This window comes from Arvicola amphibius, chromosome 6 (genome assembly GCF_903992535.2).
Source record: "Arvicola amphibius chromosome 6, mArvAmp1.2, whole genome shotgun sequence".
NCBI lineage: Eukaryota > Metazoa > Chordata > Mammalia > Rodentia > Cricetidae > Arvicola > Arvicola amphibius.
Window position 1 is genome coordinate 80,755,241 of NC_052052.2, and position 21,939 is coordinate 80,777,179.

The 21,939-nt window shown below is 42.8% G+C and overlaps 1 protein-coding gene across 1 annotated transcript in view; it reads right to left on the minus strand.

Annotated features, from left to right (window-relative positions):
• The window catches only part of Pappa (pappalysin 1), a 231,629-nt gene that overhangs the window by 41,123 nt on the left and 168,567 nt on the right, over positions 1 to 21,939 (minus strand). Inside the window, exons 11-15 of the mRNA XM_038334912.1 lie at positions 18,226 to 18,339; positions 17,190 to 17,325; positions 14,142 to 14,355; positions 7,093 to 7,261; positions 4,560 to 4,743 (exon numbers count right to left, since the gene is read on the minus strand). Coding sequence (XP_038190840.1) covers positions 4,560 to 4,743; positions 7,093 to 7,261; positions 14,142 to 14,355; positions 17,190 to 17,325; positions 18,226 to 18,339 — 817 coding nt within the window. The remainder of the gene's footprint in view (positions 1 to 4,559; positions 4,744 to 7,092; positions 7,262 to 14,141; positions 14,356 to 17,189; positions 17,326 to 18,225; positions 18,340 to 21,939) is intronic.

Below are 21,939 nucleotides of genomic sequence, written 5' to 3' on the forward strand. Positions count from 1 at the left end.
TCTGTGCTGTACATTTCAAAAAATGAGAAGATTTTGAATGACCTCACAAGGAAATGATAAATGTTTAAAGTAATAGGTAGATCAGTTACTTTAATTTGATCAGGGCATAGTTTATATGTGTATCCAAACATCATATTGTCACCCCAAAAGTTTTGAAATTGTAGTGCATCCATGAAAAGATTAAGCATCGGAATTGTCATAGAATATAATCAAGAAGTACAGTGTCTTCTTTCCTCTGTTTGCCACATAGTGTGGACACTGATACCATCCTAAGACTAGAACCTGCATTGTTCTCACTGTTTATTCCAAAAGCCTAGTTCACTGCCCAGTATATAGCAGTCACTCAGTTTCCATTTGCTGCATGACTGAAACACCATGACTTTATTTATCATCTTGAACGAGTGGTTTAGCTTCCTTGATCCTAAGCAAAAGTTACTTCTGAGTTCTTAGCAAACTTGAGCATTTTAAATGGAATGGGTACTGATCACTCATACTCTTCAGAGAATAAAATTTCAGTTAACTGGATTAGAATAAGAACAAGCAAGTCTTCAAAATCTGCATTAGCCTAAAGCTAGGACTCTTAGGATTACAAAGATATTCACTTTCATTGTTCTTGGTAAGGAATAGACACTAACAGAATTTACCAAAGAAGGGGTAAAATGAAAAGACAAATAGGAGAGAACCCAGTGGTGCAGGAAATATGGTCACAAAGGACTTATTTCCCAAAAGTAACACATGGGAATTTCTGTCAGGAATGTATGGAGCTTTAGAAAGTCGGGAAGATGGTGAAATGTTAGCGAAGGTATCTAAAGAAACAACTCATCCTCTAACGGGTAGTTCTAGGCTACTGGGATTTCCAGATGACCCATCAGACTCCTCATCCACACTGCAGCTCCTACCCATGAACATGGTCAAAGAAATCCTACGAAGCCACATTCAGTAAAATACTGATGGAGTCAGTGGAGCATCTAGGAATCAAGGATTAGCTACACAGTGGGATATTACCCCCTCCCAGTTTCTCCCCTCACATGAAGATTTCTTTACCAAAGTAGCTCATTTTTCTTTCCAAATAGTAAATACAGAGGAAAAAGAATGTCTTAGAAAGCAGTTGTTTTCATGGATAATTGGCAGAGAATCCCACTTTAGTAGAGAAGTAAAGAATCTGGAGCATTGCTTGCTACTGCGCAAACAGAAGGTAAAGGCAGGCATAGGAAGACTATTTCACCAGTAAACAAGGCGGTTTTATGTCACTGTGCCAGCCTTCATGTTCACCACAACACCCAAGAAATTAGAAAGTGTCCCACAGAATGGTGTGTCTTTGTGACCTCAGTGAGTTTTATAAACTCACATGAAAAATCTGAGATAGAAAAGGTCCCAGAGTTAGAAGTAGAAAGCAGAGCTTCTGTGGAGATGTTGTAGCATGAGGATGTGCTACCTTTAGAAGCTGTATTCCTTAGTTAATAGTAAATGTACCTGTCTATTGTGCTTGAGTGAGTTAGACTTTGCTAGGTAATGAAAGCACTGAACTTAATCCATTAATTCAGTATTTATGGTCTTCATCTTAATGTCATCCTTCCTGAATTTGAGAGCACTTTCCCTGTCTTGCAGTTTTATAAACGTGACCTTTGCTTACAGAGCTTATTTGAGGAACATTAACAATAACAGTAATGAAAACCTTGGCAGAATTTATTTTAAGACTTCTAACTCTCTTGTTCTTTTGCATAGATCTTGAAGAGAAGCTTGGATTAAAACAATATTTCAGGATATTTGAGAAAATAAATCACATGAGGTAGAGGAACAAGGGGGATTGTGCCACTTGTGTGGGATGAAACTCTTTAGGGGTGCAGTTACTGGATTGTGCCTAGATGGGTGTGCTCTTCTGAAGACAACAATACCTGTGCCTGAGAACTGTAGAGGCTAGAATATGACTTCATATTTGCTAGCAACATGGATTATACAGGAAAAGGACAAGGACAGCAGTGGGGGAGGAGTCACCCACTGCTGAGATGTTGAGCAAAAAAGGAGTCTTCAGCAAGCTCTTTCTCCAGTGCAGGTACCTTATGAACACCAGCTTGTGTCTCTAATGTCTCTTTGTCAGTGAGCACTCCTGAGCTTGTTGTTTAAGTAAGACTGTGGTGGATCACAGGAGCAACACTGATTAGCTAAGTCAGAGAGCTGGTAAAGAGCAAAGCCAGTTGAATCTGAACTTTCTTATTTTTAATATTTTATTGCATCTCATTTATTTATCATTGCTTATTTGAATGTATTTATGTGTGGGGCATGGATGTCATATGAAAGTTATCCAATGAGCTGTCTTGCTGGATCCAACGTGGAACTTTCTGATTCTATGGTTTCTTTTTTTCCCCTTAAAACATAGTTTAATTAAAAATAAAATAAGAAGTAAAGAAAGAAAACAAAGAAAATGAAAGAAAATAATGGAGGAAAAGTTATGCTGATTACTTCTTGAGGAAGGTGAAGTGGGATAGCATCAAGAAGCTCAAAGAGGGAATGGGATGATCCAGTCCTTGCTGCCAGCAGGTCCATGTGGAATCAGATGAAGGATGTATGTATAGAATGGTGCTGACAACAAAGCTATAGGGACTAGCTGCTGGTCCCCACAGGCCTGTGCAAAACGTCAAGATGTTTCCCTGAATTCTCCAGAGATGGGCAAAATGAGAATCAACAACTGCCCAAATGAATCTTCTCCTGAAGCCACCTTCCTAGAGCAATGTCTGTCTCCTTCATCCATAGGCACGTGAAAATGGCAGAAAGATTTGCTTGAGGATTTGACATGCTGAGAGCTTTAATAATCAATGCTAATTTATTTGCCTCTTTTCCCAGGAGCCTCTGATTAAGAAAGATATTATTTCCTAGTCATTAATACATCCTGCATCCTATTGGCAGATAGAACCATGTAACTGGCTCGGATTGCTTAGATTCTAACATTAGTTTTCAACCTGTGGGCCATGACACCCTTGGGGGTTGCCTAAGACCATGAGAAAACAAGGATATTTACATTACAATTCATAACAGTAGCAAAATTGCAGTTATGAAGTAGCAACAAGAACAATGATATGGTTCAGGTTGTCACAACATGAAGGACTATATTAAAGGGTCACAACATTAGGAAGGTTGAGAACCACTGGCCTTAGCAGCTGGAAAGCTGCCACTTCCCACTGGTTTCCTTCCCTCTTTTCTGTGATCTTAATCTTTACAGTAGCTCAAATGAAAAGTCTCCACCCTTCTTATTCAAATCTTCTGTGATAGAAAAGGAGGAACTAGCTTACGTAGTCCAGATGCACTTGCTGTCTTTCTTGAGGAGCGGTTTACAATTAAAGCTGGCTCTTTCTTTCTCATAGTATTTCTGCCAGCATTCATTCACCCAGACAATGCATTTTAAGTTTTAGTACACGTCATTTCCCGAGCTTCTGACCATAGCCATTGCTTCCAGAGGGCACAAGCTCATCTAAGCTTTGAAAGTCAATTTTATATAAGTTTTGGGGGTCAATGTCTGTCCCCTTGAAAAACTGGTGAGACTCATGATACTCATCAATCATCCAAGTACCCAAAACTCAGCCACACACAGTAGTTTATCTGCTCTTCAGATATTCAGGGACATCGTGCCAATGTCCCCACAGTTGACAGGCATACTTTGTGGCACAGTGGACTAGAAGAAAGGCCTGTATGATCAAGCAAGTTATTGTTAAAATTTAAGAATGAAACATCATTTCTTCTAAGAAACCAACAGAAACATAGAACCCTTCTATCTCTGAAATCAGACAAAATTGCTGCTACTGAGCCCTGTGGAAGTTCTTCCTTTCCTTGGTGTACTTTGGTCCTCAGTATTTCCAGTTACTCTGAGTGGGCTGTGAGGCCTCTTTTTAAAGCTTTCATTTCCAGAAATTCACTATGAGCCTCCAGACCAGTTTCTCCCCCATTTTTAAAGGGTGGCCTCTTCTTCAACCTACCAGATGCCCTCTTCTTCACCACCATATTCCTATTGCTTAGTCGAGGAAATGCTGAGTGCTTATTGGACACACCTCCTTTTCTCCAGACTCAGGCTCTCTTTGTAAAGAGTAGAACTGACATCAGGCAGAAACAGACCCGGGGTACAATGTGGCTGCCGTCACTAACACAGCAACCTTGGGCTATTTTCCTTAAATTCTAGCAATTGTTTGGATTTTCCTTTGGGTAATTCAAAGCCTAATAATAATACCTCATGAGGGTTACTGATTCTTAATCATACACAGGAAGCTAGATATAGCCATTCTAAATAGAATTATCTTTACTCCCCTGCCCCACTTCTATCATTTTTTTTCTGAAAGATTTACAAAATCTTGAGTATTAACTTTCATTTTATACACACATAAATTTCTATATTTTTAAATTTCTGGCTGCATGACAAGCCAGTTTACATGGCTGCAAATGGTGAAAAGAAGCCAGGAAGCGACACAACTCTGAGAGCCTCTCAGCGTCTGAAACCCAGAGCGAGGTTTGAAAACAGTGCTAGGCTTTTCAGAGATGATGAAGGCCAGACTGAGACAAAGAGGTCAGAATACCTTTCAACTGGGCAGGGTGGCGACACTGAAAGGAGCATCTTCTACCAAAAGTGGTGCCCTCAGGGCAGGAGAAGGAGGCAGCATAGACGTGATGTTGATCTGGGACACCACAGTCCACTGGTTCACATGCCACCTGCTTGTTCCATTTGCCCTCCGTACATGTCACTGTGATGCTCGGTCCTACCTGAGAAGCAGAGAAAGATACAATGAAGGACAGCAGGCAGGTCCTTGTATATGAGGACAGACACTTCTCCACAGTGACAGGTCAGACTCTTGTCTAGCAATGAGAAAACCTATTCTCAGTGTTGAACTTAAACTCATTTTTAATAACTCAACAACTTTTTGGACTAGATATTTTAATCCTCATTTAACGATGCAGAAATGAAAGCCTAGAAACATTATATGACTGCCCAGGTTACCTACAAAGAGAAAAGCTACATCTGACTTGAACTCAAATATGTTCAGAGCTACAATCTATAATGTCTTCCAGATAGGTCTTCAATTCGTTTTTATGAGAATCTGGAGATTCAGAGACCTCCCAGGGTGTGATTTCTGTTACAGAGCATACTCTAACACGTTTAATAGAAGCACACCCAGGGCTGGTCCTGATATCTTCTCTTGAAGGGATTTACGCAGAGGTAGCTAAAGTACTTGGTATTAAGTTAGGGAGTGCCTTTGGGTGTGAGAAACCAGATGTCTCTGCATGAGAAGGTCTTCTTCCTTGAATTCTGCCAGTCAAAACTGAATGGACTGGACCCAAGGATTGCATCATATGCTACTGACTATTATGAGACTTAGGGGCTCCAGTAAAAAAAAAAAAAGATTTTTTTGAATAATCAAGAAGAAAATTGATTCAAAATCAAATTTAAGAACTCTGAAAGGTCTATCTGATTTCAAATGAACTAGGAAATGGCAGGCTGTGTAGGTGGAAGGGTGAGGTGAGGCTGCAGAGCCAAGAGAAGGTCTGTCATTGGCAGCCCAGAGTCTTCCATTCAAGGAGAAGGCAGCCAAATCCCTGAGGGTTGAGAGCGCCAAATGTTGACTTGGGCTTTTTAAAAGCAAACGACATTTTCCTCTCTTAAGTACACATCAAAGGGAACAGAGCTCTCTCACTGCCAAGACAACCTAATTGTTTCCATGGGAGTTCAGACCTGCCATGTCTGACACACGGAAGTAGGTATCTAAGACAAGCCAGCCCAGAAGCTCTACACAAATAGGCATTCCCAGCAATGAAGAACGTGCCCTTGTGTGCTAGCAGCAAGAGAATGCAGTCTACTGGTGGGACCGTGACTGCACCTACACTGCTGTGGGATCCTCAAAGCTTGGGGCCACCACTTTATCCCACTCCCTCCTGTCGGACCTGAGATCCCCAAAGCAGCATCAGGCTAAAGTAAGCTTTGCCATGCCACTCATCTCTGTTTCCAATCACTTCATGAAGGATACATCCCAACCTTCAAGGGCCCCATCGTTAACATCCCCATGGGTCTGTCTGCTGTCTGTCCCACTGCTAACATTCTATGCCACACCCATGTGGGCAGGCAAATGTTTATCGGGGTTTAATCATATGCTCTTCTACAGCTTCTTGCTGCCACCACAATTTCAAACATCCCAACTAAACTGACAGGACCTGGCATCAATGGACTCAATTCAATCCTCTAGGTTCATGACGTGAGTGATTTTAGAAACACTAGCCCCCAGATGTGGCCACTTACAGCACTAACAGACTTTCACATATATTCCCCTGCCTATACAAGAGCACACTCTTTTTATTTATTTCCTTCAGACACACCTATGCCCATCAAACCACCTCTCAGTTGTCATATTACTACTTTCAGGGCACTTTCTAAGTGCCTCAACATTTCTTCAAAACCATATATGTCCCTCTCTGTCTCCATGTTGTCTGATAGTCTCTAAGAAACAGATCAGGCTTAAGGGCTCCCCCCCCCCCAGGACCTAGCACAGTTTCTAATTTATGGTGAACTCAGGCATTGCAATGAATGAATGAATGAATGGGACAGTGAATGAATGAAGAGACATGCAGACTGAGAGTCCCCATCTACCTAAACCATCTCACTCCGTCACACAGAATTTTAAGGGTCAGCCTCTCATTCCAGTATGTTAATTCTATATCCTAGATCTGTAACCTACACAACAGTATTAATATTTGCTGTCTACAATATTTATTGGACAGAAGCCCTCTTCTTGCAGAGTCACAATTGATATATTTTTTGTTGATTGCATCATTGATTCATTAATTGGGATAAATCAACATACATGAATGTGTGTATATGTATGCTTATACACATGCATATATATATATATATATATATATATATATATATATATATATATATATGAGAAAGAGCTGGAGAGAGGGAAAGGAAGAAAGATGAGAGGGAGAGAGAGCATTTTTTTATTCACTTGTTTTCTGTGGCAGCAGTATTTTCAGTACTGAGGCTTCAGCAGAGAGCCCATCCCACACCCGCCAGCCTTCCCTGACTGTAAAAGGGCTCTCCTGTCTGCATCCACAAACCTGGCTCTTGATCAACTCATCATCCCGCTGTATCTGCAGCACATAACCTGTCCGACAGCTCACAGTGCACTGGGCACCATGGTAGCGGTGACTGCCGGAACAGTTGAGAGAAGCATTCTCCACAGTCAATTCTGGACAGTCCGTGGCTTCACAGGCAAAATGCACACAGCTGGGGGAGGAAGGAATAAGAAGTGAACTGGGGTTTCCTCACAAGGCAGCTTTACTCCAGCTAAAAGCTCAAGACTAGGACTCTCCCCAGAGCTTCAGGAGACGATCACTGAGTAGAGCAAAGATGATTCTGAAGGCCACTGTTATGGCTTTTTAAGAATACAAGAAATGGGGGTAAACTTAAATCCAGGGTCATCTTCCTCATTTCTTGTGAGTTCTGACTTCCAAGAACCATGGGGAGAATTCTGTTGTGAGTTAACACTGTTGTACACTGTAAAGATTTGTCACCCATATTGGTTTAAAAAAACAAAAACACTGGTTGGCCAGTAGCCAGGCAGGAAGTATAAGTGGAGTGACCAGAGTAGGAGAATACTAGGAAGAGGAAAGGCAGAGATGTAGTCTCCAGCCAGACACAGAGGAAGCAAGATGAGAATGCCCTAGTAAGAAAAGGTACCAAGCCACATGGCTAAATATAGATAAGAATTATGGGTTAATTTAAGTTGTAAGAGCTAGTTTATAATAAGCCTGAGCAATAGGTCAAACAGTTGATATTAAATGTTTAAGCTTCTGTGTATTTATTTGGAACTGAATGGCTAAAGGAGCAGGTGAGACAGAAACTTCCATCTACAGGATACGATTGATTAATTTATGAAATGCAAGTAGCCAAATTCCCAGCACATTCTAAGCCTCAGCCATCAGTATTGTATTTGTCACCTAGAAATTGTGTGGCTTGGGCAAATGTGCTATTTATGAAAGCCTCAGTGCCCTTGAGATTCGCCCCACCTCACAGACCTATGAGACTCTGTGGCAGTGGCAGGGGCTGTCTTTCTGAACTGTAATGCAACTCACAAAGCCTTAGAAAAAATGTACAGAAACCATACCTTATTATCGTTCTTGGGCTGCCATTTTCACTTTCTGGCTAATCTGAATTCTGTCCAATGTTCAAGTCATAACTAATTCCATGTGAGAATTCCCTTCTGTTGTAATAATGAGTTTCCTCACAGACATTCTGCCTTCCTGTCTCTCATCCTGTTGCCTCTCACTCGGTGTACTCCTAGTTCAGGATGTAGATGCCTGAGGCACCCAACTGCAAGCTAATCTTTAAAGACACAAGTGGAAATGACATAAAACCCCTGTACTAAGGTAGCCCTTCCAATTGGGCTATATGTACACACATACTCAGAACAGTCAATTAATCATGGAGAGTGTAGCTAAGTGAGCTCATTTCAGTGTAACAATAAATCTATGAGTTAAGCATTATTCCTTTTTTAGTTGGAAATATTTAAACATGGCAAGAAGTTGCCTATTTAAATTTCCACCCCTATGTGAGGCATGAAGGTCTTCATGGCTAACTTTATTAGGGATGAACACAATGACTATTTCATCCTGCCATTATGAATAAAAATGGCTTTCACCCAGATGTTGACTAAATAGAGAGAAACAACTGGTGGTAGCACCTTACAATAGCTTGGAAAAATTTCACAGGTCTGGGCAGTGGTGGCACATGCCTTTAATCTTAGAACTCGGGAGGCAGAGTCAGGCGGATCTCTGTGAATTTGAGTTCAGCCTGGTCAACAGATCTAGTTCCATGTTAGGGGTCCAAAGCCACAGAAAAACTCTTGTCTCCAAAAAACAAAAACAAAAAGAAAAAAAGAAAAAGAAAGGAAGGAGGGAAAGAAGGAAAAAAGAGAAGAAAAGAAAATTCATAGTAGTTGAAATATTGTTTTCAGCAGCAAACTCCACTGAGCAAAAGTTTTCTCTATGTCCATCCTAAACCTTGGCTACAATGTTCCCAGTTGGCTAGATTTATATCCAGAACTCCAAGTCTTTGGATTTCCTGAGATTGGTTTTTTCTGGGGGGAGGGGGGTCATTCAAGGCAGGGTCTCCCTATGTAGCTCTAGCCTTCCTGGAGCTCGGTATGTAGACCAGACTGGCCTCAAAGTCACAGAGATCCACCTCCTGCTGCCTCCCAAGTGCTGGGATGAAGGTGTGCACCACTTTGTCTAGCATTTGTTTTCCTGCTTTTATGTAAGAAAAACGAAAATGTTTGAAGGAAGGCAGCTTCAGATGAGTGTTCCAAATGTGCATGGTCCCAGCTTTGAAATCATTACCAGTATTTTGTTTTAGCAGGGAGTAGAGGACCTGGATCTCATTCTCTCAACAACTCAGATTAAACAATGGGTAAGAAGAGAGATTTTGAAGAAGTGAGGGCTGTAGCCCACAGGTTGAAAACCAGTGCTCTAGAACTCACAAGTTCCATTCTCAGATGCACTATGATAATGTCCAGAATAGCCAAAAGGGGAGATCACTTTCCAAATGCTAATATTCTTTTTATTATGGGGCAATTCTTAGGCTCAGTGCCTTTTTAGAAAGTTCTTTGGATGTAAAGCATCCTTTTCTTCTCAGAACATCTGTCTGCACCTGACTTGTAGACTTGCAAATAAGAAGGAAAGTAATGGGAAATGAAGTAAGCGATACCAGGCATTGGGCATGGACGTCACTGTCCTACCTTCTCAGCAGCTGCACGATGGCCCCTGGACTAACGATGGTATTCCCACTGGAAAGTGAGGGGTTGAAATTGCTTGCCGAAGGGCCCTTCGGCCTGAACATTGGCCTTTATGCTCCCCAAGACCTCGTTTTTGTCAGTGCTATCCCACTGTCTAGAAAATGTTATACACACTGCAAAAGAGTGACAACTGAACCTCCAAATATATCAGCCCCCCATACAAGGGTCATCCATTTCTGAAATACAAAACCTAAGTAAACAAAGCAAAAGGCTCTGATTCAAAGCAGAAGGGCAGGGTGAGGGTAGCAGTGGGGAGTGGGGCTCAACACTAGTGATAGGCAGTCAAGAAAAAGAAAAAATAATAAAAGGAAGTCTGTCGCTAAAGGAAAGATATGTCTGGTTGGGTGAATGAATAAGAGGAAATGTACCCAGTTCTCACACGGAGGCAAAGGCACTATTTTCCTTCCCTTTGCAATCATGTGTCCACATGCCCTGCATCTGTTTCCTTACGCCTTTAAGATCTCGACGAGGGAAGAACCTGCTGCGACTCCATACCAACCCTTCAGCTGCCCTCTCCCCACCGATAACTGAAATGAATTTCCCGAACCCAGCAACTTACACCTGGGCGAATCTGCCAGCCAGGAGGAAGACGGCAGTAAAAAGCTGAAGAGGACATTTTTCTCAGCCTCTGCCCTTTTCTTAGTGCCTGCATTCTAGTGTTTAACTACAATTACACCATTAGTGGCGGTCACAACAAGTGGCCACATGGTCAAAAGCGGAAAATGAAAGGAAAACCTGGACACCAACTCTCAAGTCATTTGGAGAGAAGCAGAAAAGTTAGCCCAATAGGTCCTTGCTTTACTGCCCAGAAATGAGGGAAAAGCAAAAGTGATAATACATGTTCTACCCAACCCTTCCTGGTGGTAGGGTATGGAGATCAGATGTTGAAGAGTTGAGGAACAAACTCAGTGACCCACAGTGTGTAGAGAAACTATTGAGAGTCATGGTGAGCTGGTGGGCACCCCTTGGCCAGGGTATGGCTCAGGAAGCAATGGTTCTCTTCTTGACTCTCAGATTATTTAGTAGATAGAGGCCTGTGGCTTCTAGTCCCTCTGACGTAAATAGTTCCACATGGCCCTGAAAGCCTTCAGTCTGAGCTTCAAATGTGAATATGTGTATAGTGACTTCCTGGGGTATTCCACACTTGGGATCCTGGAAAGTGTAGACTTCAGGACCATTTGTCTCCAGTGTGAGTCTTCTTCTGCCCGCCTGGAAAGAGATCCTCGCAGCCACATGAAGAGCTCGAGTCTAGCAAAGCGTCTTCTAAATGGCAGGTGTCAGTTTTACCTCTAGAGAAGGGCTCGTTAGCATGTAGAAAGGGGAAAAGTTTGAGGTAAAGGAAGAGAATAAGAAAATAAAAGATAAGAAGGTAGGAGGGAGAGGAAGGAAGAAGAGAGGAAGGGGAAAGGGAGGAAGAAGTGGTTTTAACTTAATTGTTTAAATATTTAACCTACTAAAATTTATAAGTTGTTTGATTTTGTTTTTCTATATTAAGAATTGAGGAGTATATGGGTGAGTGAATGGATGACTGGTTGGCTACGTGGATAGATGGATAGGCAAGGAGGAGATATGAAGGAAAGCAGACAGACTACAGAGAGAAAGACAGACACTGGTGCCTCCTATCACGACTGGACATTTGTCCTTAAAGAAGCCAGTAGCCCTCCACTCCACCCCGTCATCTCACGTGTATCTCATTCTCCAACTAGATATAAAGCTGAGAGCAGTTGGAATTCCACAACTGAATCTCTTACTTGAAATCTGATCCTTTTGTGGGGATAGGGCTCTGATGCCAATACTGTTCAGGTGCTAGGGACACTCAGTCTAGGTCAGAAAACATAATCTGCATTGATTTTGCGGCAGCAATGCTCTTCCTATAGCAGTTCACTGGAGGAAAACAGGAGGGAGAAGAGGAAGAGGTGGAGGGTGAAGACAAAGTGTCTGGGTGGGAGGGGAAAGTGACTTTTAAGGCCAGAAAACCAGCCTAGAGTAAAATGAAAAGGTCCAAGTCCAGCCAACCGAAGTCTCTGCTGTAAAAAGCAAAGGCACTGACTGCTCTGATTTGCTGATTTTAAGAATGAAACCCACACTCCAGGCCTTTGTACACATTGCTGCTTCTTTTTCTTTTTCTTGCTTTCTGGGTTGTTTTACTACATTTGCATGATTGCAGAGTCCTGCTTGGCTTGTTTCTGTCAAAGCCTCTGCAGCTCCCCGGGAACAGCTGTTGTCCTCTCCCCATTGGGGAATTCAGAAGGATCCTGCAGCTTTGCAGCCCCAGCCCTCTGGGCAGTCTGGTCCAAGTGCAGAGCCCAGCAAGCAAAGCCGTCATGGCTTCTTCTGTGTCACTTTGCTCACAAATGACAGGTCCTGAAGGTCTTTTCTCCCCTGCATGTTCTTTGATGCAGTAGGTGGGCAGGCTTTGCCTTTCGAGGACAAACGGCAGAGTGCCCCTCTTACTGCCTTCTTGCCCTTGGTTCACCAGCTATTTCTCTGTGTTATGTCATTCCCAAACAGTGTGAAATCAAATAAGATACTGCACTTATCACCGGCTTAACAGAAGTTTGTTTCTTTCTTTCTCTTCCTACCTTGCCTAGCTCTTGGAATCACAGGCTGTGAAACCTGGAAAAAGCCACAGAAAATACACCATTCATTAGCATCTCTTAAAGAGAAACAGAGGCTCGGAGAATGGGAGTGATTACAGTCTAGCGTCACATGAACTGGACAGGATAATACTTTGTCCCACATCCGTGTTCCTCTGCCACGAAAGAACTGTATAATCATATATCGAGTGATTTGTTTCAGAGCTTAAACACTGTTTCCTTAGTACGCAGGAGGGCCGAGAAGTCAGTACTGGCTTTGGTCAGCTTGCAGATGGTACAGACAACCAGCTGAGGATGGTACCACATTGTGGGGAAGAGCCGATGGATTTGCATTTTCCATCGGCATTGTTTCTCTGGGTTCAGAGAATTAACTTATTTTTATAGCGCCTGGAGAGCTGGGGACGGAGAAATGCTGTTAGAAGGGATCCGACAATGAGGGATGTGTAAGGAGCTCTTCCATCGCACTGATTGCGACACACTGTGCACAACAGAAGCTGGGGGTTGTGGGTGCAAAACAATGCGGATTTTGCAACCATCTTTTGTGTCCTCTGTGGGAGCAGGGGCGTGGGAAAAGCTAATGTCCCCCATCATTCCTCTTCCCTCTCCTTGCCCAGGTGTACAGGGCAGGGCTGAATTGCTACATCGAGAGCTCCACTCTGCATAGCCCACCAATATTCCAAATCTCCCCCTCAACATTATTAAACGAGTTTGAGAGATTCTCAGCAATGCTGGACCATTTCCCCTTTCCGGGCCTTGGAGTCCTCGATGCTAACAGTAAGTTCGGATACGCTGATTGCTCTAGATCCTCCCCGAGGTTTCTTTTGCCTCTGACTTCCAAGAGCAATACACAGATTTCTGTGCACAGAGGCACCACCATTGTAGTTGGAAAGTGACTGTTAGTAGTCCTCAGTGATACATTGAATTTCCACAAGGAACAGCTTGCAAGATCATTTTCATCTACAGCATAATAGTCCCCCTCACAGTCCCCCAGGTGGGTGGATAGCCGTTATCCACTTGTTCCTAAACAGGAACCTGAGACTGAAATGGGAGGTGATTCATGTAAGGACATCCATCAAAGAAGCAGGAACGGGGGATTCAACCCCAAGTTAAGAGTATTCCCCAAACTCGTCCTTTCGAAGAATACTGTCCTGTCACAGAAAGAGCTGGGTGGTACTAACAGATGCCAGGGCAAAGGCCCTGATGGAACGATGCTGCAGTTAAAACACAAAATCCTCCACCGCCGAGGGACTCTCCGGGACTAAGGCTGCAGAAGGGAAGGGGGCTTTACGCATCACTAAAACTCCTAGGAACTGGAATGAAACACACAGTAGTCACATCATCCTTATTAGATGAGGACACCTGCCACAACTCCACCATCAAAGGAGAATACTCAACATCAAGAATTGCTCTAGCTGGCCTGTCTAGTAAAAAAAAAAATCTGCTATTTCTACGTTATTTTGGAACGTGTTGTCAACTCAGCTGCAGAAGGTCAGTTGAAAGGAGGATTCCTCTCCACCACCCAGCACATATTTGCTTTCTAGGATACTCTAGATCTCGGAGACTTGTGGACTTCTCAATCTTGAAGGCCAAGTTGGCCAGAGGACAGAGCATGGGGGATGGCGAGAAGCACACAGATCGTAGCAGCAACAGCAGTGGCTCTTCAGGCTCTCTCCACTACTACAAATGACCCAGCGTGGGGAGGCCCTTCTCGGCTTACCTCTGCTCAGCAGGGCTGTAGGTCTCTCCTCTCTGGCAGCTGCTCAGGGTTACGGGGTCAAAGTTGTCGAAGGAGCGGAGGGCCACCCCCGAGATGGCGACCAGGGGCGATGTGAAGCTCACACGTACTGCTTGGCTGTGGTAGAAGGGCTGGCTGAGGTCATGGACCACAGGGATAATCAGGGGATTGTTCCTGCAGCTCAAGACGTGGAGGCCTGTCAGGGGAGACAGAGGGCCGAGGGGCCAGGCTCGTTACTCAAGGCCAGTCACGCCCTCCCGAACGGGCCCTTCCCGGAGCCCCCAGACCCTTTCATGTCACACCACAAAAGCACCATTGGGCGGCCAGTGAGGATTTTGAGTTTGATTGAAAGTTTCTTTGTCTGCCTTTTTTCTTGCTTCCAAATCTTTCCAATCCCCCTGCCTGCCTGGCCCCTAAGCTTTCCTTCACCTAATGCCCGCAGTCTCTCTCCCCCTCCACCAAACGGCCACCCTCAGCCAAGCATCCATGGCTCTCCCTCCCTCTCTCCCTCCCTCCCTCCCACGTTGCTTCAGGACTTGAAGATTTGAGCCTTGGATGCTCATGCTGCCTGCCTGGGCTGTAGGAAAGGTGGAGAAATCATGCAGCACAACAAGGCCTTTGCAGAGTGAAAAGTGTACAGTCACGGCTCAATAGTAGGCCTGTGAGCAGCCCTGCATGGGATGGACCTCTCTCCAGTCTACAAAGATGGAAACTGGGAAGCACAAACAGGCACAAAATAATTGTGGCACCAAGTACAAATCGAATACAAATTTGTCTTAGCCCCGTCCTTCATATTTTCTTGTTCCTTTTCCCAGGTTTAGGAAAATACACAGGGAAAATGCAAACAGATTGCATAGTAGGGAAAGACCGGGCCTTTGGGATGGAGGTGCTAGGACAAAATCAGGCTTCTCTGATTAGCTGCTTGCTGCTGATAGAGTTCTAGCAAATTCTTAAGCCTTTACTTCTGCAAGTAAGGGTGGTGCAATCTTGGCCATGTGCGAGCACATGGGAGAGTTCTCCTTGTGGGAGGAAGAGGAGGCCCTGAGCCCATCAGGTGTCCTTTCTCTGTTTTACACTCACACTCAGAGTTAGTAATCCTCTGCCCAGTATTCAGGAGGCAGAGAACAGGACGATCTGGTGGGGAGAGACAGGATAACACTGAAGCCTCAGAGAAGAGCAATGGGGTCCAAGGAGCTTCTCGTGAGCCTGACGTTTCTCCTCTCTGTTCCTCAACCTTTGTGGTGCCAGGATAACTATGAAAATATTCCCTTCCAACTTCAGGAAATTTCCCAGGAATCCAGAGAACTCCTAAGAGATCTTCTTTCTCTTTGTTCTTAATATGTTTTTCTTTTGCCTTTAGAACTACTAAATAAATAAACATGTAAACACAACAACAGTAGTGGTTGCCTTGCTTCTCTGGCTTTCCTTGGACCCTGAGGTGACCCTTTGTCTGCTGGTTTCTTAAAAGTTTTGAAATGGGCTCTCCTACACAATGATGTGCACAGAGGTTTGAAGTGCCAGCTCCAAGGTTAACCCTTATTTCCAAGCACTTGCAAGAAATGGCCCAAGGTTCAAGGTAGGTGGCTATAAGAGTGTGTAACAATGTTCTCAGTAGCAATAAGAACCAATTAGTGCCATTTATTACACTGGGGACAGTCACATTAGTGACAAGTAATGTCCCTTCTGGCCATAGGGCACCACTCTCAATGCAATCTGAGAATGCCAGGCTTTGAGTGGGGTCTTATGGTATCAATAAAATTGTTCACATTTTCAGATTGGGTTAACGGTAAATATGAGATTCGAACTGTGAGGCCTGCCGTGAAGGCCATCCCATACTCGTTCAGAACACTGGTGAAAGTGCTCAGGGTGCACCGATGTTCTTGAGTTCACAGACAGCACTAGGGAAGTCAGGGATGTTTAAACATGCAGGGCCAACTATTCAAAGAACAAGGTGAATATTTTCCACCCAGAAGGCTGGGATTGGAGGTAGCAAATGGCCTATGTAAGCCCCATGCTTTCTGTAGGGCCAGGCTATTCCTGACTCCCCCAAGCTTCCACCACCAGGACCAGGGGTGGCTAATAACCTAAATGATCACTGTGCTATCTGTATGGCTGAGGCCACACCAAACCCTCCCCTAGGCCCTCAAGATAACACATGCAGTCTATCTCCAGATCCCATCTTCATGGGAAAAGTAACGGTAACTTTGAGAAGAGTTCTCATGTAATTTTGTCTCCTTGTGCACAGGTGATTGTGCTACACAAGGAACCTTTTTCCCTCCGGATTGTACTGTGCTTACATATGCCTACAATAAACTGCTTGGTGTCAGACACCAGAAGTTTGAGCCAGCACCAGCTACTGAGTCGTGCTAAATTCAATTTCTTTCCTGCATGTATGAATTGTTACTCTGGAAGCCCTGATGTTTACAGAGACCCCTCACAGCTCAAGTGAACATCCCTTCTATCTCTGCTCCCCCATAGGTGTGACTTGACTTCTCATTTACTTCTCTCATCCTGAACCTGACAGAAAGCTTTCTAATACCTGTTCCCACATGGATGGCTCCTGGAAAATGTGCCAAATATACAACCACTCTTGAGATTTTCAGAACATCTGGCAGAAAGGATTATGATCCTAAAACCTGGCTTCTCACAGTGTTGGATTGCTGAGTGCTGTGTGGTCTCTCCAGTGCCTTGCAATAGGTTTCAGATGTTGACATAGATGGTGGAGAAATGGCCTTGCTCAGTCACCTGCACAGAGTCCTTTGACTTATGCTGGATTCCTAAGTTTAAAGGTGTGTAGCATAGGGAGCTGATGAAGGTCAAGTTTTGTCACTGAATCTGTTTCCTCACATTTGCCAAATCCGGGATTCTCTGTATACACCACCACATGTTGATTAAGGCAACCAGAACTCCAAGCAGAGAGGAGGCAAGAGAAAGAGAGGGGGAAGGAGGACGTCCTTTGTAAAAGGGGAAAGGCAACCACACATAGAAGGAGGTACCAAGGGTGAACCATGCCCAGAAAAACATGCTTGCCTAGATCGTGGCTTTGCTCTTTGGTATCAAGCAGCTGTACACTGATGGTCTCTTGCTTTTGGTCTCCATAGTATGTCCCATCAGTCACCAGATGGATAATAACAGCTGCAGCAACCATTGGCTGAGAGAAATATGTCTGAAATAGAGAATACATAAGAGGGTCATTCATTTACCCAGCCACATGATGGGGAAGCAATCACATTAAAGTATACCAAAGGGGAATCTTGCTCTATTTCAACCCATTCCCTCAGTGGGAAGGAAGAAGCAGGGGATCCCAGTGGGGAGGCCAGGCCAGAAATCTTGCCTCAGACTCAGCTCTGCTCCTGCCTTTCTGTCTGATGCTGGTGGATGTCTGGAACATTCTAACCCTAAGTTCCTTCATTTCTAAATAGCTGATTAAACAAAATAGTTTGTAGGGTCACTGTGAAGTTCTAATAAGACAAATGGAATACAGTGTCTAGCACAGGGCTAGTACACAGTGAAACTGCGCACACATACAAAGCACAATGTAGCTTTTATTACCCATCACTTTATCCTCTCTACCAGATTCCAACATACAAAAGCCATATAAAGCATGGTCCTAGAACTTGTGTGAACCATAGAGCCCAAAGTATGTTAGCAACATATAAATAAAAATGAATATAATCCACAGTCTGGAGACATGATGCCACATATAGATGTGAAATGCCACATGAAGGTTGCTGTCCAGCGGGTGACCAAGCTTATACAGAGTTACATGCTCACTTTGTTTTGTGGATCACTATAGATTCCATAGAGGGAAAGATTAATTTTAAAGTTTTGAATAATAAGTAATAAGCGGATTTCAAATTCTTTGAGATATAAGCATTGGATGGGTGATTCCATGAGCAATTGTGGCATTCGGTTTTAGGAAGCATCACATGAGTTTCTATTTCCTGTCCTTACAAATTGACAGTCTTGGAGGGTGGAAAGAGCAACTCAAGCAAAAGTTATCACAGTGCTCAGCACTTCCTTGAGGCCAGACCTACACACCATGGCTCTCAAGATAGGGGCTTACCTGGAGCCAGAATGTGGTCTGAGGCAGCTGGTAGTATGGGTAATTAATGGTGCAAGGGTACCAAGCATGCTGGGAAATGCCTTCACTGAGATCTATCACCTTGGTTCGACATACCTGGCAAAAGATGGAGGAAAAGATAATATTTTGAGGGTCCTGAGAATTTAATTAAAGTTAATGAACCTTCAGTATCTGTCTGTTTTGTTGGTTGTGGAAGAGAAAGCAGAAGTCAGTAGATGAGTATGTTCTAGCGACTCACAGTCTACTGTAGAAGTAATTCCCAATGCTGGAAAGGAAAAGATAGATGACATATTTTGGTGGCAAAGTGACAGAGATGTTCTCATAGGTACAAATCCAGGAGGCATTGACATTGGACCTGGAAGGCATTTCAGGCAGAAGGACTAGAAGGAAAGAACCAGAAGAAAACACACAGAATGCCTAGGTTGTTATAAAATACCCAGTAACCCGAAAGCTCAAGGGAAGCTGCAAAAAGGAACGTTGAGAGACTTCTCACTGAATCTTCAAAGTCGTTTGAGTATTATAGAAAGAATCTGTAAATTATGTTCAGAGCTCCATGAAGACAGGAAAGATATTGAGTGTGAGCTCTGGCTTCTGTGTCATCAAGAAACATCAGTTCCAAAGCACTTTTCCTCTCCCGCTCTTTCCTCCATCTCCCTGCACCCCATCCCCTCTCTTTCACCCAATGATGCTAATACTAAAGTGCAACAAGAACCGAGAAGAATTTATACAGTGGCAGATTTTTTTTTTAAGTTAGCAGAGTTTTTGTCTTTGTTCTTGTTTTTTTTATTTATTGCATATCCAATGGTCATTCCATTTAAGTGATTCAATTTATTCAAATGCTACTCAATGAAAAATTTCTGCTTATTAAGCACTAAGGAAAAATACACATAAAACTGAGGTACAGAGGAGACATTGCATGCAAATATGAAACAAGCAATCCCTCACATGTGTGCAACTGTAAAGTGGCCAAAGCTCAATGTAGGAAAATGAAAGAGTGATGGAGCTGTTGATAATGGATGGATGTTTGGTAGAAGAGGACCCTGAATTAATGCTGATCTGTGATGTGTCTCCTCTCTCAAGACTTCTGTGTGAGCTTAGGCCTGCTATTTGACCCCTCCAGACCTCAGTCTAAATATTTGAGTAGAAAGGCTGACTTAGGCAGTTCTAATGATCTTAAAGACTGTGAAAAAGGACAGCAAGACAATTTAGTCCCAATCAGACTAACCCCCCACAAAGAAAACAAAGAATAAAATGGATAGCCATTAAATATGTCTAGTCCTTCAATAACTACACATAAATGTACATGTATAACTGATGCCACAAAACCAGAGATAGTCTTTGTGTTCGTCTCTTGGGGACACGGTATATAAATGTGAAATATTCATATGGTAGAATTACACAAGACTGTTGAAGATGAATTAACTAGACTCATTTGAGCCCAGGTCAATCCCAAAGGGAGATCTAGTGATGAGTTAGAAGATAACAACATGGAGCGATGACAAATATCAGTGAAAAAAAGAAATGTTGTGCAAATGACAAACTCATTGTGACATATTTCTTAAAATCACACATTAAAAACTCCTGTATGTGGCCAGAGGCTCGTATGGACTACATAGCATGAGAAAGCACGCAGTGAATGTAGAGAGGCAGCTGCCTCTGCTATCAAGAAAATGGAGAAAATGATATGGAACCTTATCTGCAGTGTGTTATCTTATAGGCAACAGAGAGAAGCCAGCAAGACAAGATTCACACAATTATCAATTCAGGTACTACACAGGCCTGTTATGTGATGCACATACTTGACAAACATCACTGTTTGGTTTATATTATGTCACATAGTTTTATGATTTAAAAGGAAAGTAAAACTCTCCAAACTGTATATAGAAGTATGTACTTGTAGTCATAGCTATTTAGGAAACTGACCATTTGAGGCAAAGGGTTCAAAATCAAACTGGATAATATAGCATAGATGTTTATTATTGAAGGAACGCAATCCTGAAATATTAGTTTATAAAGTTATCAAAAATAGAGGTTAACTCCCTTACCAGTGTGCTTTAGCACAGGTGCTCTAGTGAACTGGACTAAGTCAGGTTCTTTTGTAACAGTCAACCCTTCTTGCTCTGGCCATCACCAAAGCCTCCTTTTAACATCCCAAGAATCCCACCTATACACATGCTAAAACTCAATTGTCTTTCTCCATAATATTTTAGGACAGATGTAACTTCTGGAGGTTCTCAGAAAATGTCAACTATTTGACTGATTGCTCATCTCTAAATAAAGACATTTTCACCATACAACCCCTAAGACTCAGGGAACATACAGAAGTGGAGGCATAAAGAATGTGGGAGCCAGAAGAGCTGCAAAATGCTATCTTCAGTCATGAATTCTCAGCAGCTTTTGATGCCTACATTGGGCCTGCACTTGACTAGACTTGTCAACAGTCCATCATAGATAGAGGAGGGGCTCACTGGCCCTTACTGTGCTTTGACAAACTATTGGCTCTTGGTAAGTTCTGGGAAAGGGACAGTCACTGCATTCAGTTAGCAAAGCTGGTGAACTCAGGTTTTGATGGATAGTCAAGATGCTTCATATATGGAGTCATGCAGTTAGCACTGCTCAAAATCGAGACCCCCAAAGCAAAGACATGAATGAGGGAAAGAGACTTAGAGAGAAGAGGGAGGGTTGACAGTGTCAGGAAGGAGATAAGATAGTCAGGGGTAATCATATAGTCAAGAGTAATCAGAATATATTATATACATGTATAAAATATCAAGGAACAATATAAAGAAATAAAAAATTTAAAAAGAAAATGTCAAGTTTGTTCTGTTTACAAAAAATGATACACTAAGCAACGTTCAGACAAAACACATCTTTCATTATGATTGACAGTGGCAGTAAATTCACATGTGGGGTTGTAAAGAAAATACAGAAAGCCATTTACATTCTGCACCTACTTTCCCTTCATGTTAATACCTCTTTCAATTCATTCTTGAAATTTCAGAGGAAGATAAACCACTTACACAACATTAAGAAATATCAAATATCACCCAGAAAGTTCAGTAGTTGGCTTTAGACAAAGCAGATCTACTCCTAGTGCATGTTGGTTCAAAACCAGAGGGAGGAATAGAAATCAGTTCTGCCTCTTTGGGTCTCAGCTGATCTTGGGCATTTAAATGTTGGATTGGTCATAGATACAAGGATGTCTCCCTGTGATCAACACCTTGTTGGTATTGGCCTGCATGTCAAATTAGTATCAACTGAGAGAACTTTAGTCCTCTGCTATTTTATAATAATTTATTTAAGAAAATGACCTCATTGTTTTAGAAATATCAAAAAGTATTAAGCTTATCAACTGCCAAACTTCTCCTCTAGCTCTAAGAATCAGTGAGCTTGTGAATGCAATACTGATTTCTTAAATATCAGAGGGTGCTTCTAGAAAGTATGAAGGTGCCAAGAATCACCTATGCCATTGTCCAGAATTAGGCACAGATGCTGGGAATAAAACATCTCTACTTTAGCACGCAAGTAGATATTTTTCAGCTTATTTTTTCTCAAAATAACTGGGATTAGTCTTAGGCAGAGCAGCCAGTAAACTGTGTTCTGACATAGAACAGTGTGAGACTTTGCATAAACTATCTATGGCATTTAAAAGCCTGGCCAGCGATTCGACATGTATCATTTTGGAATGCACTCTTC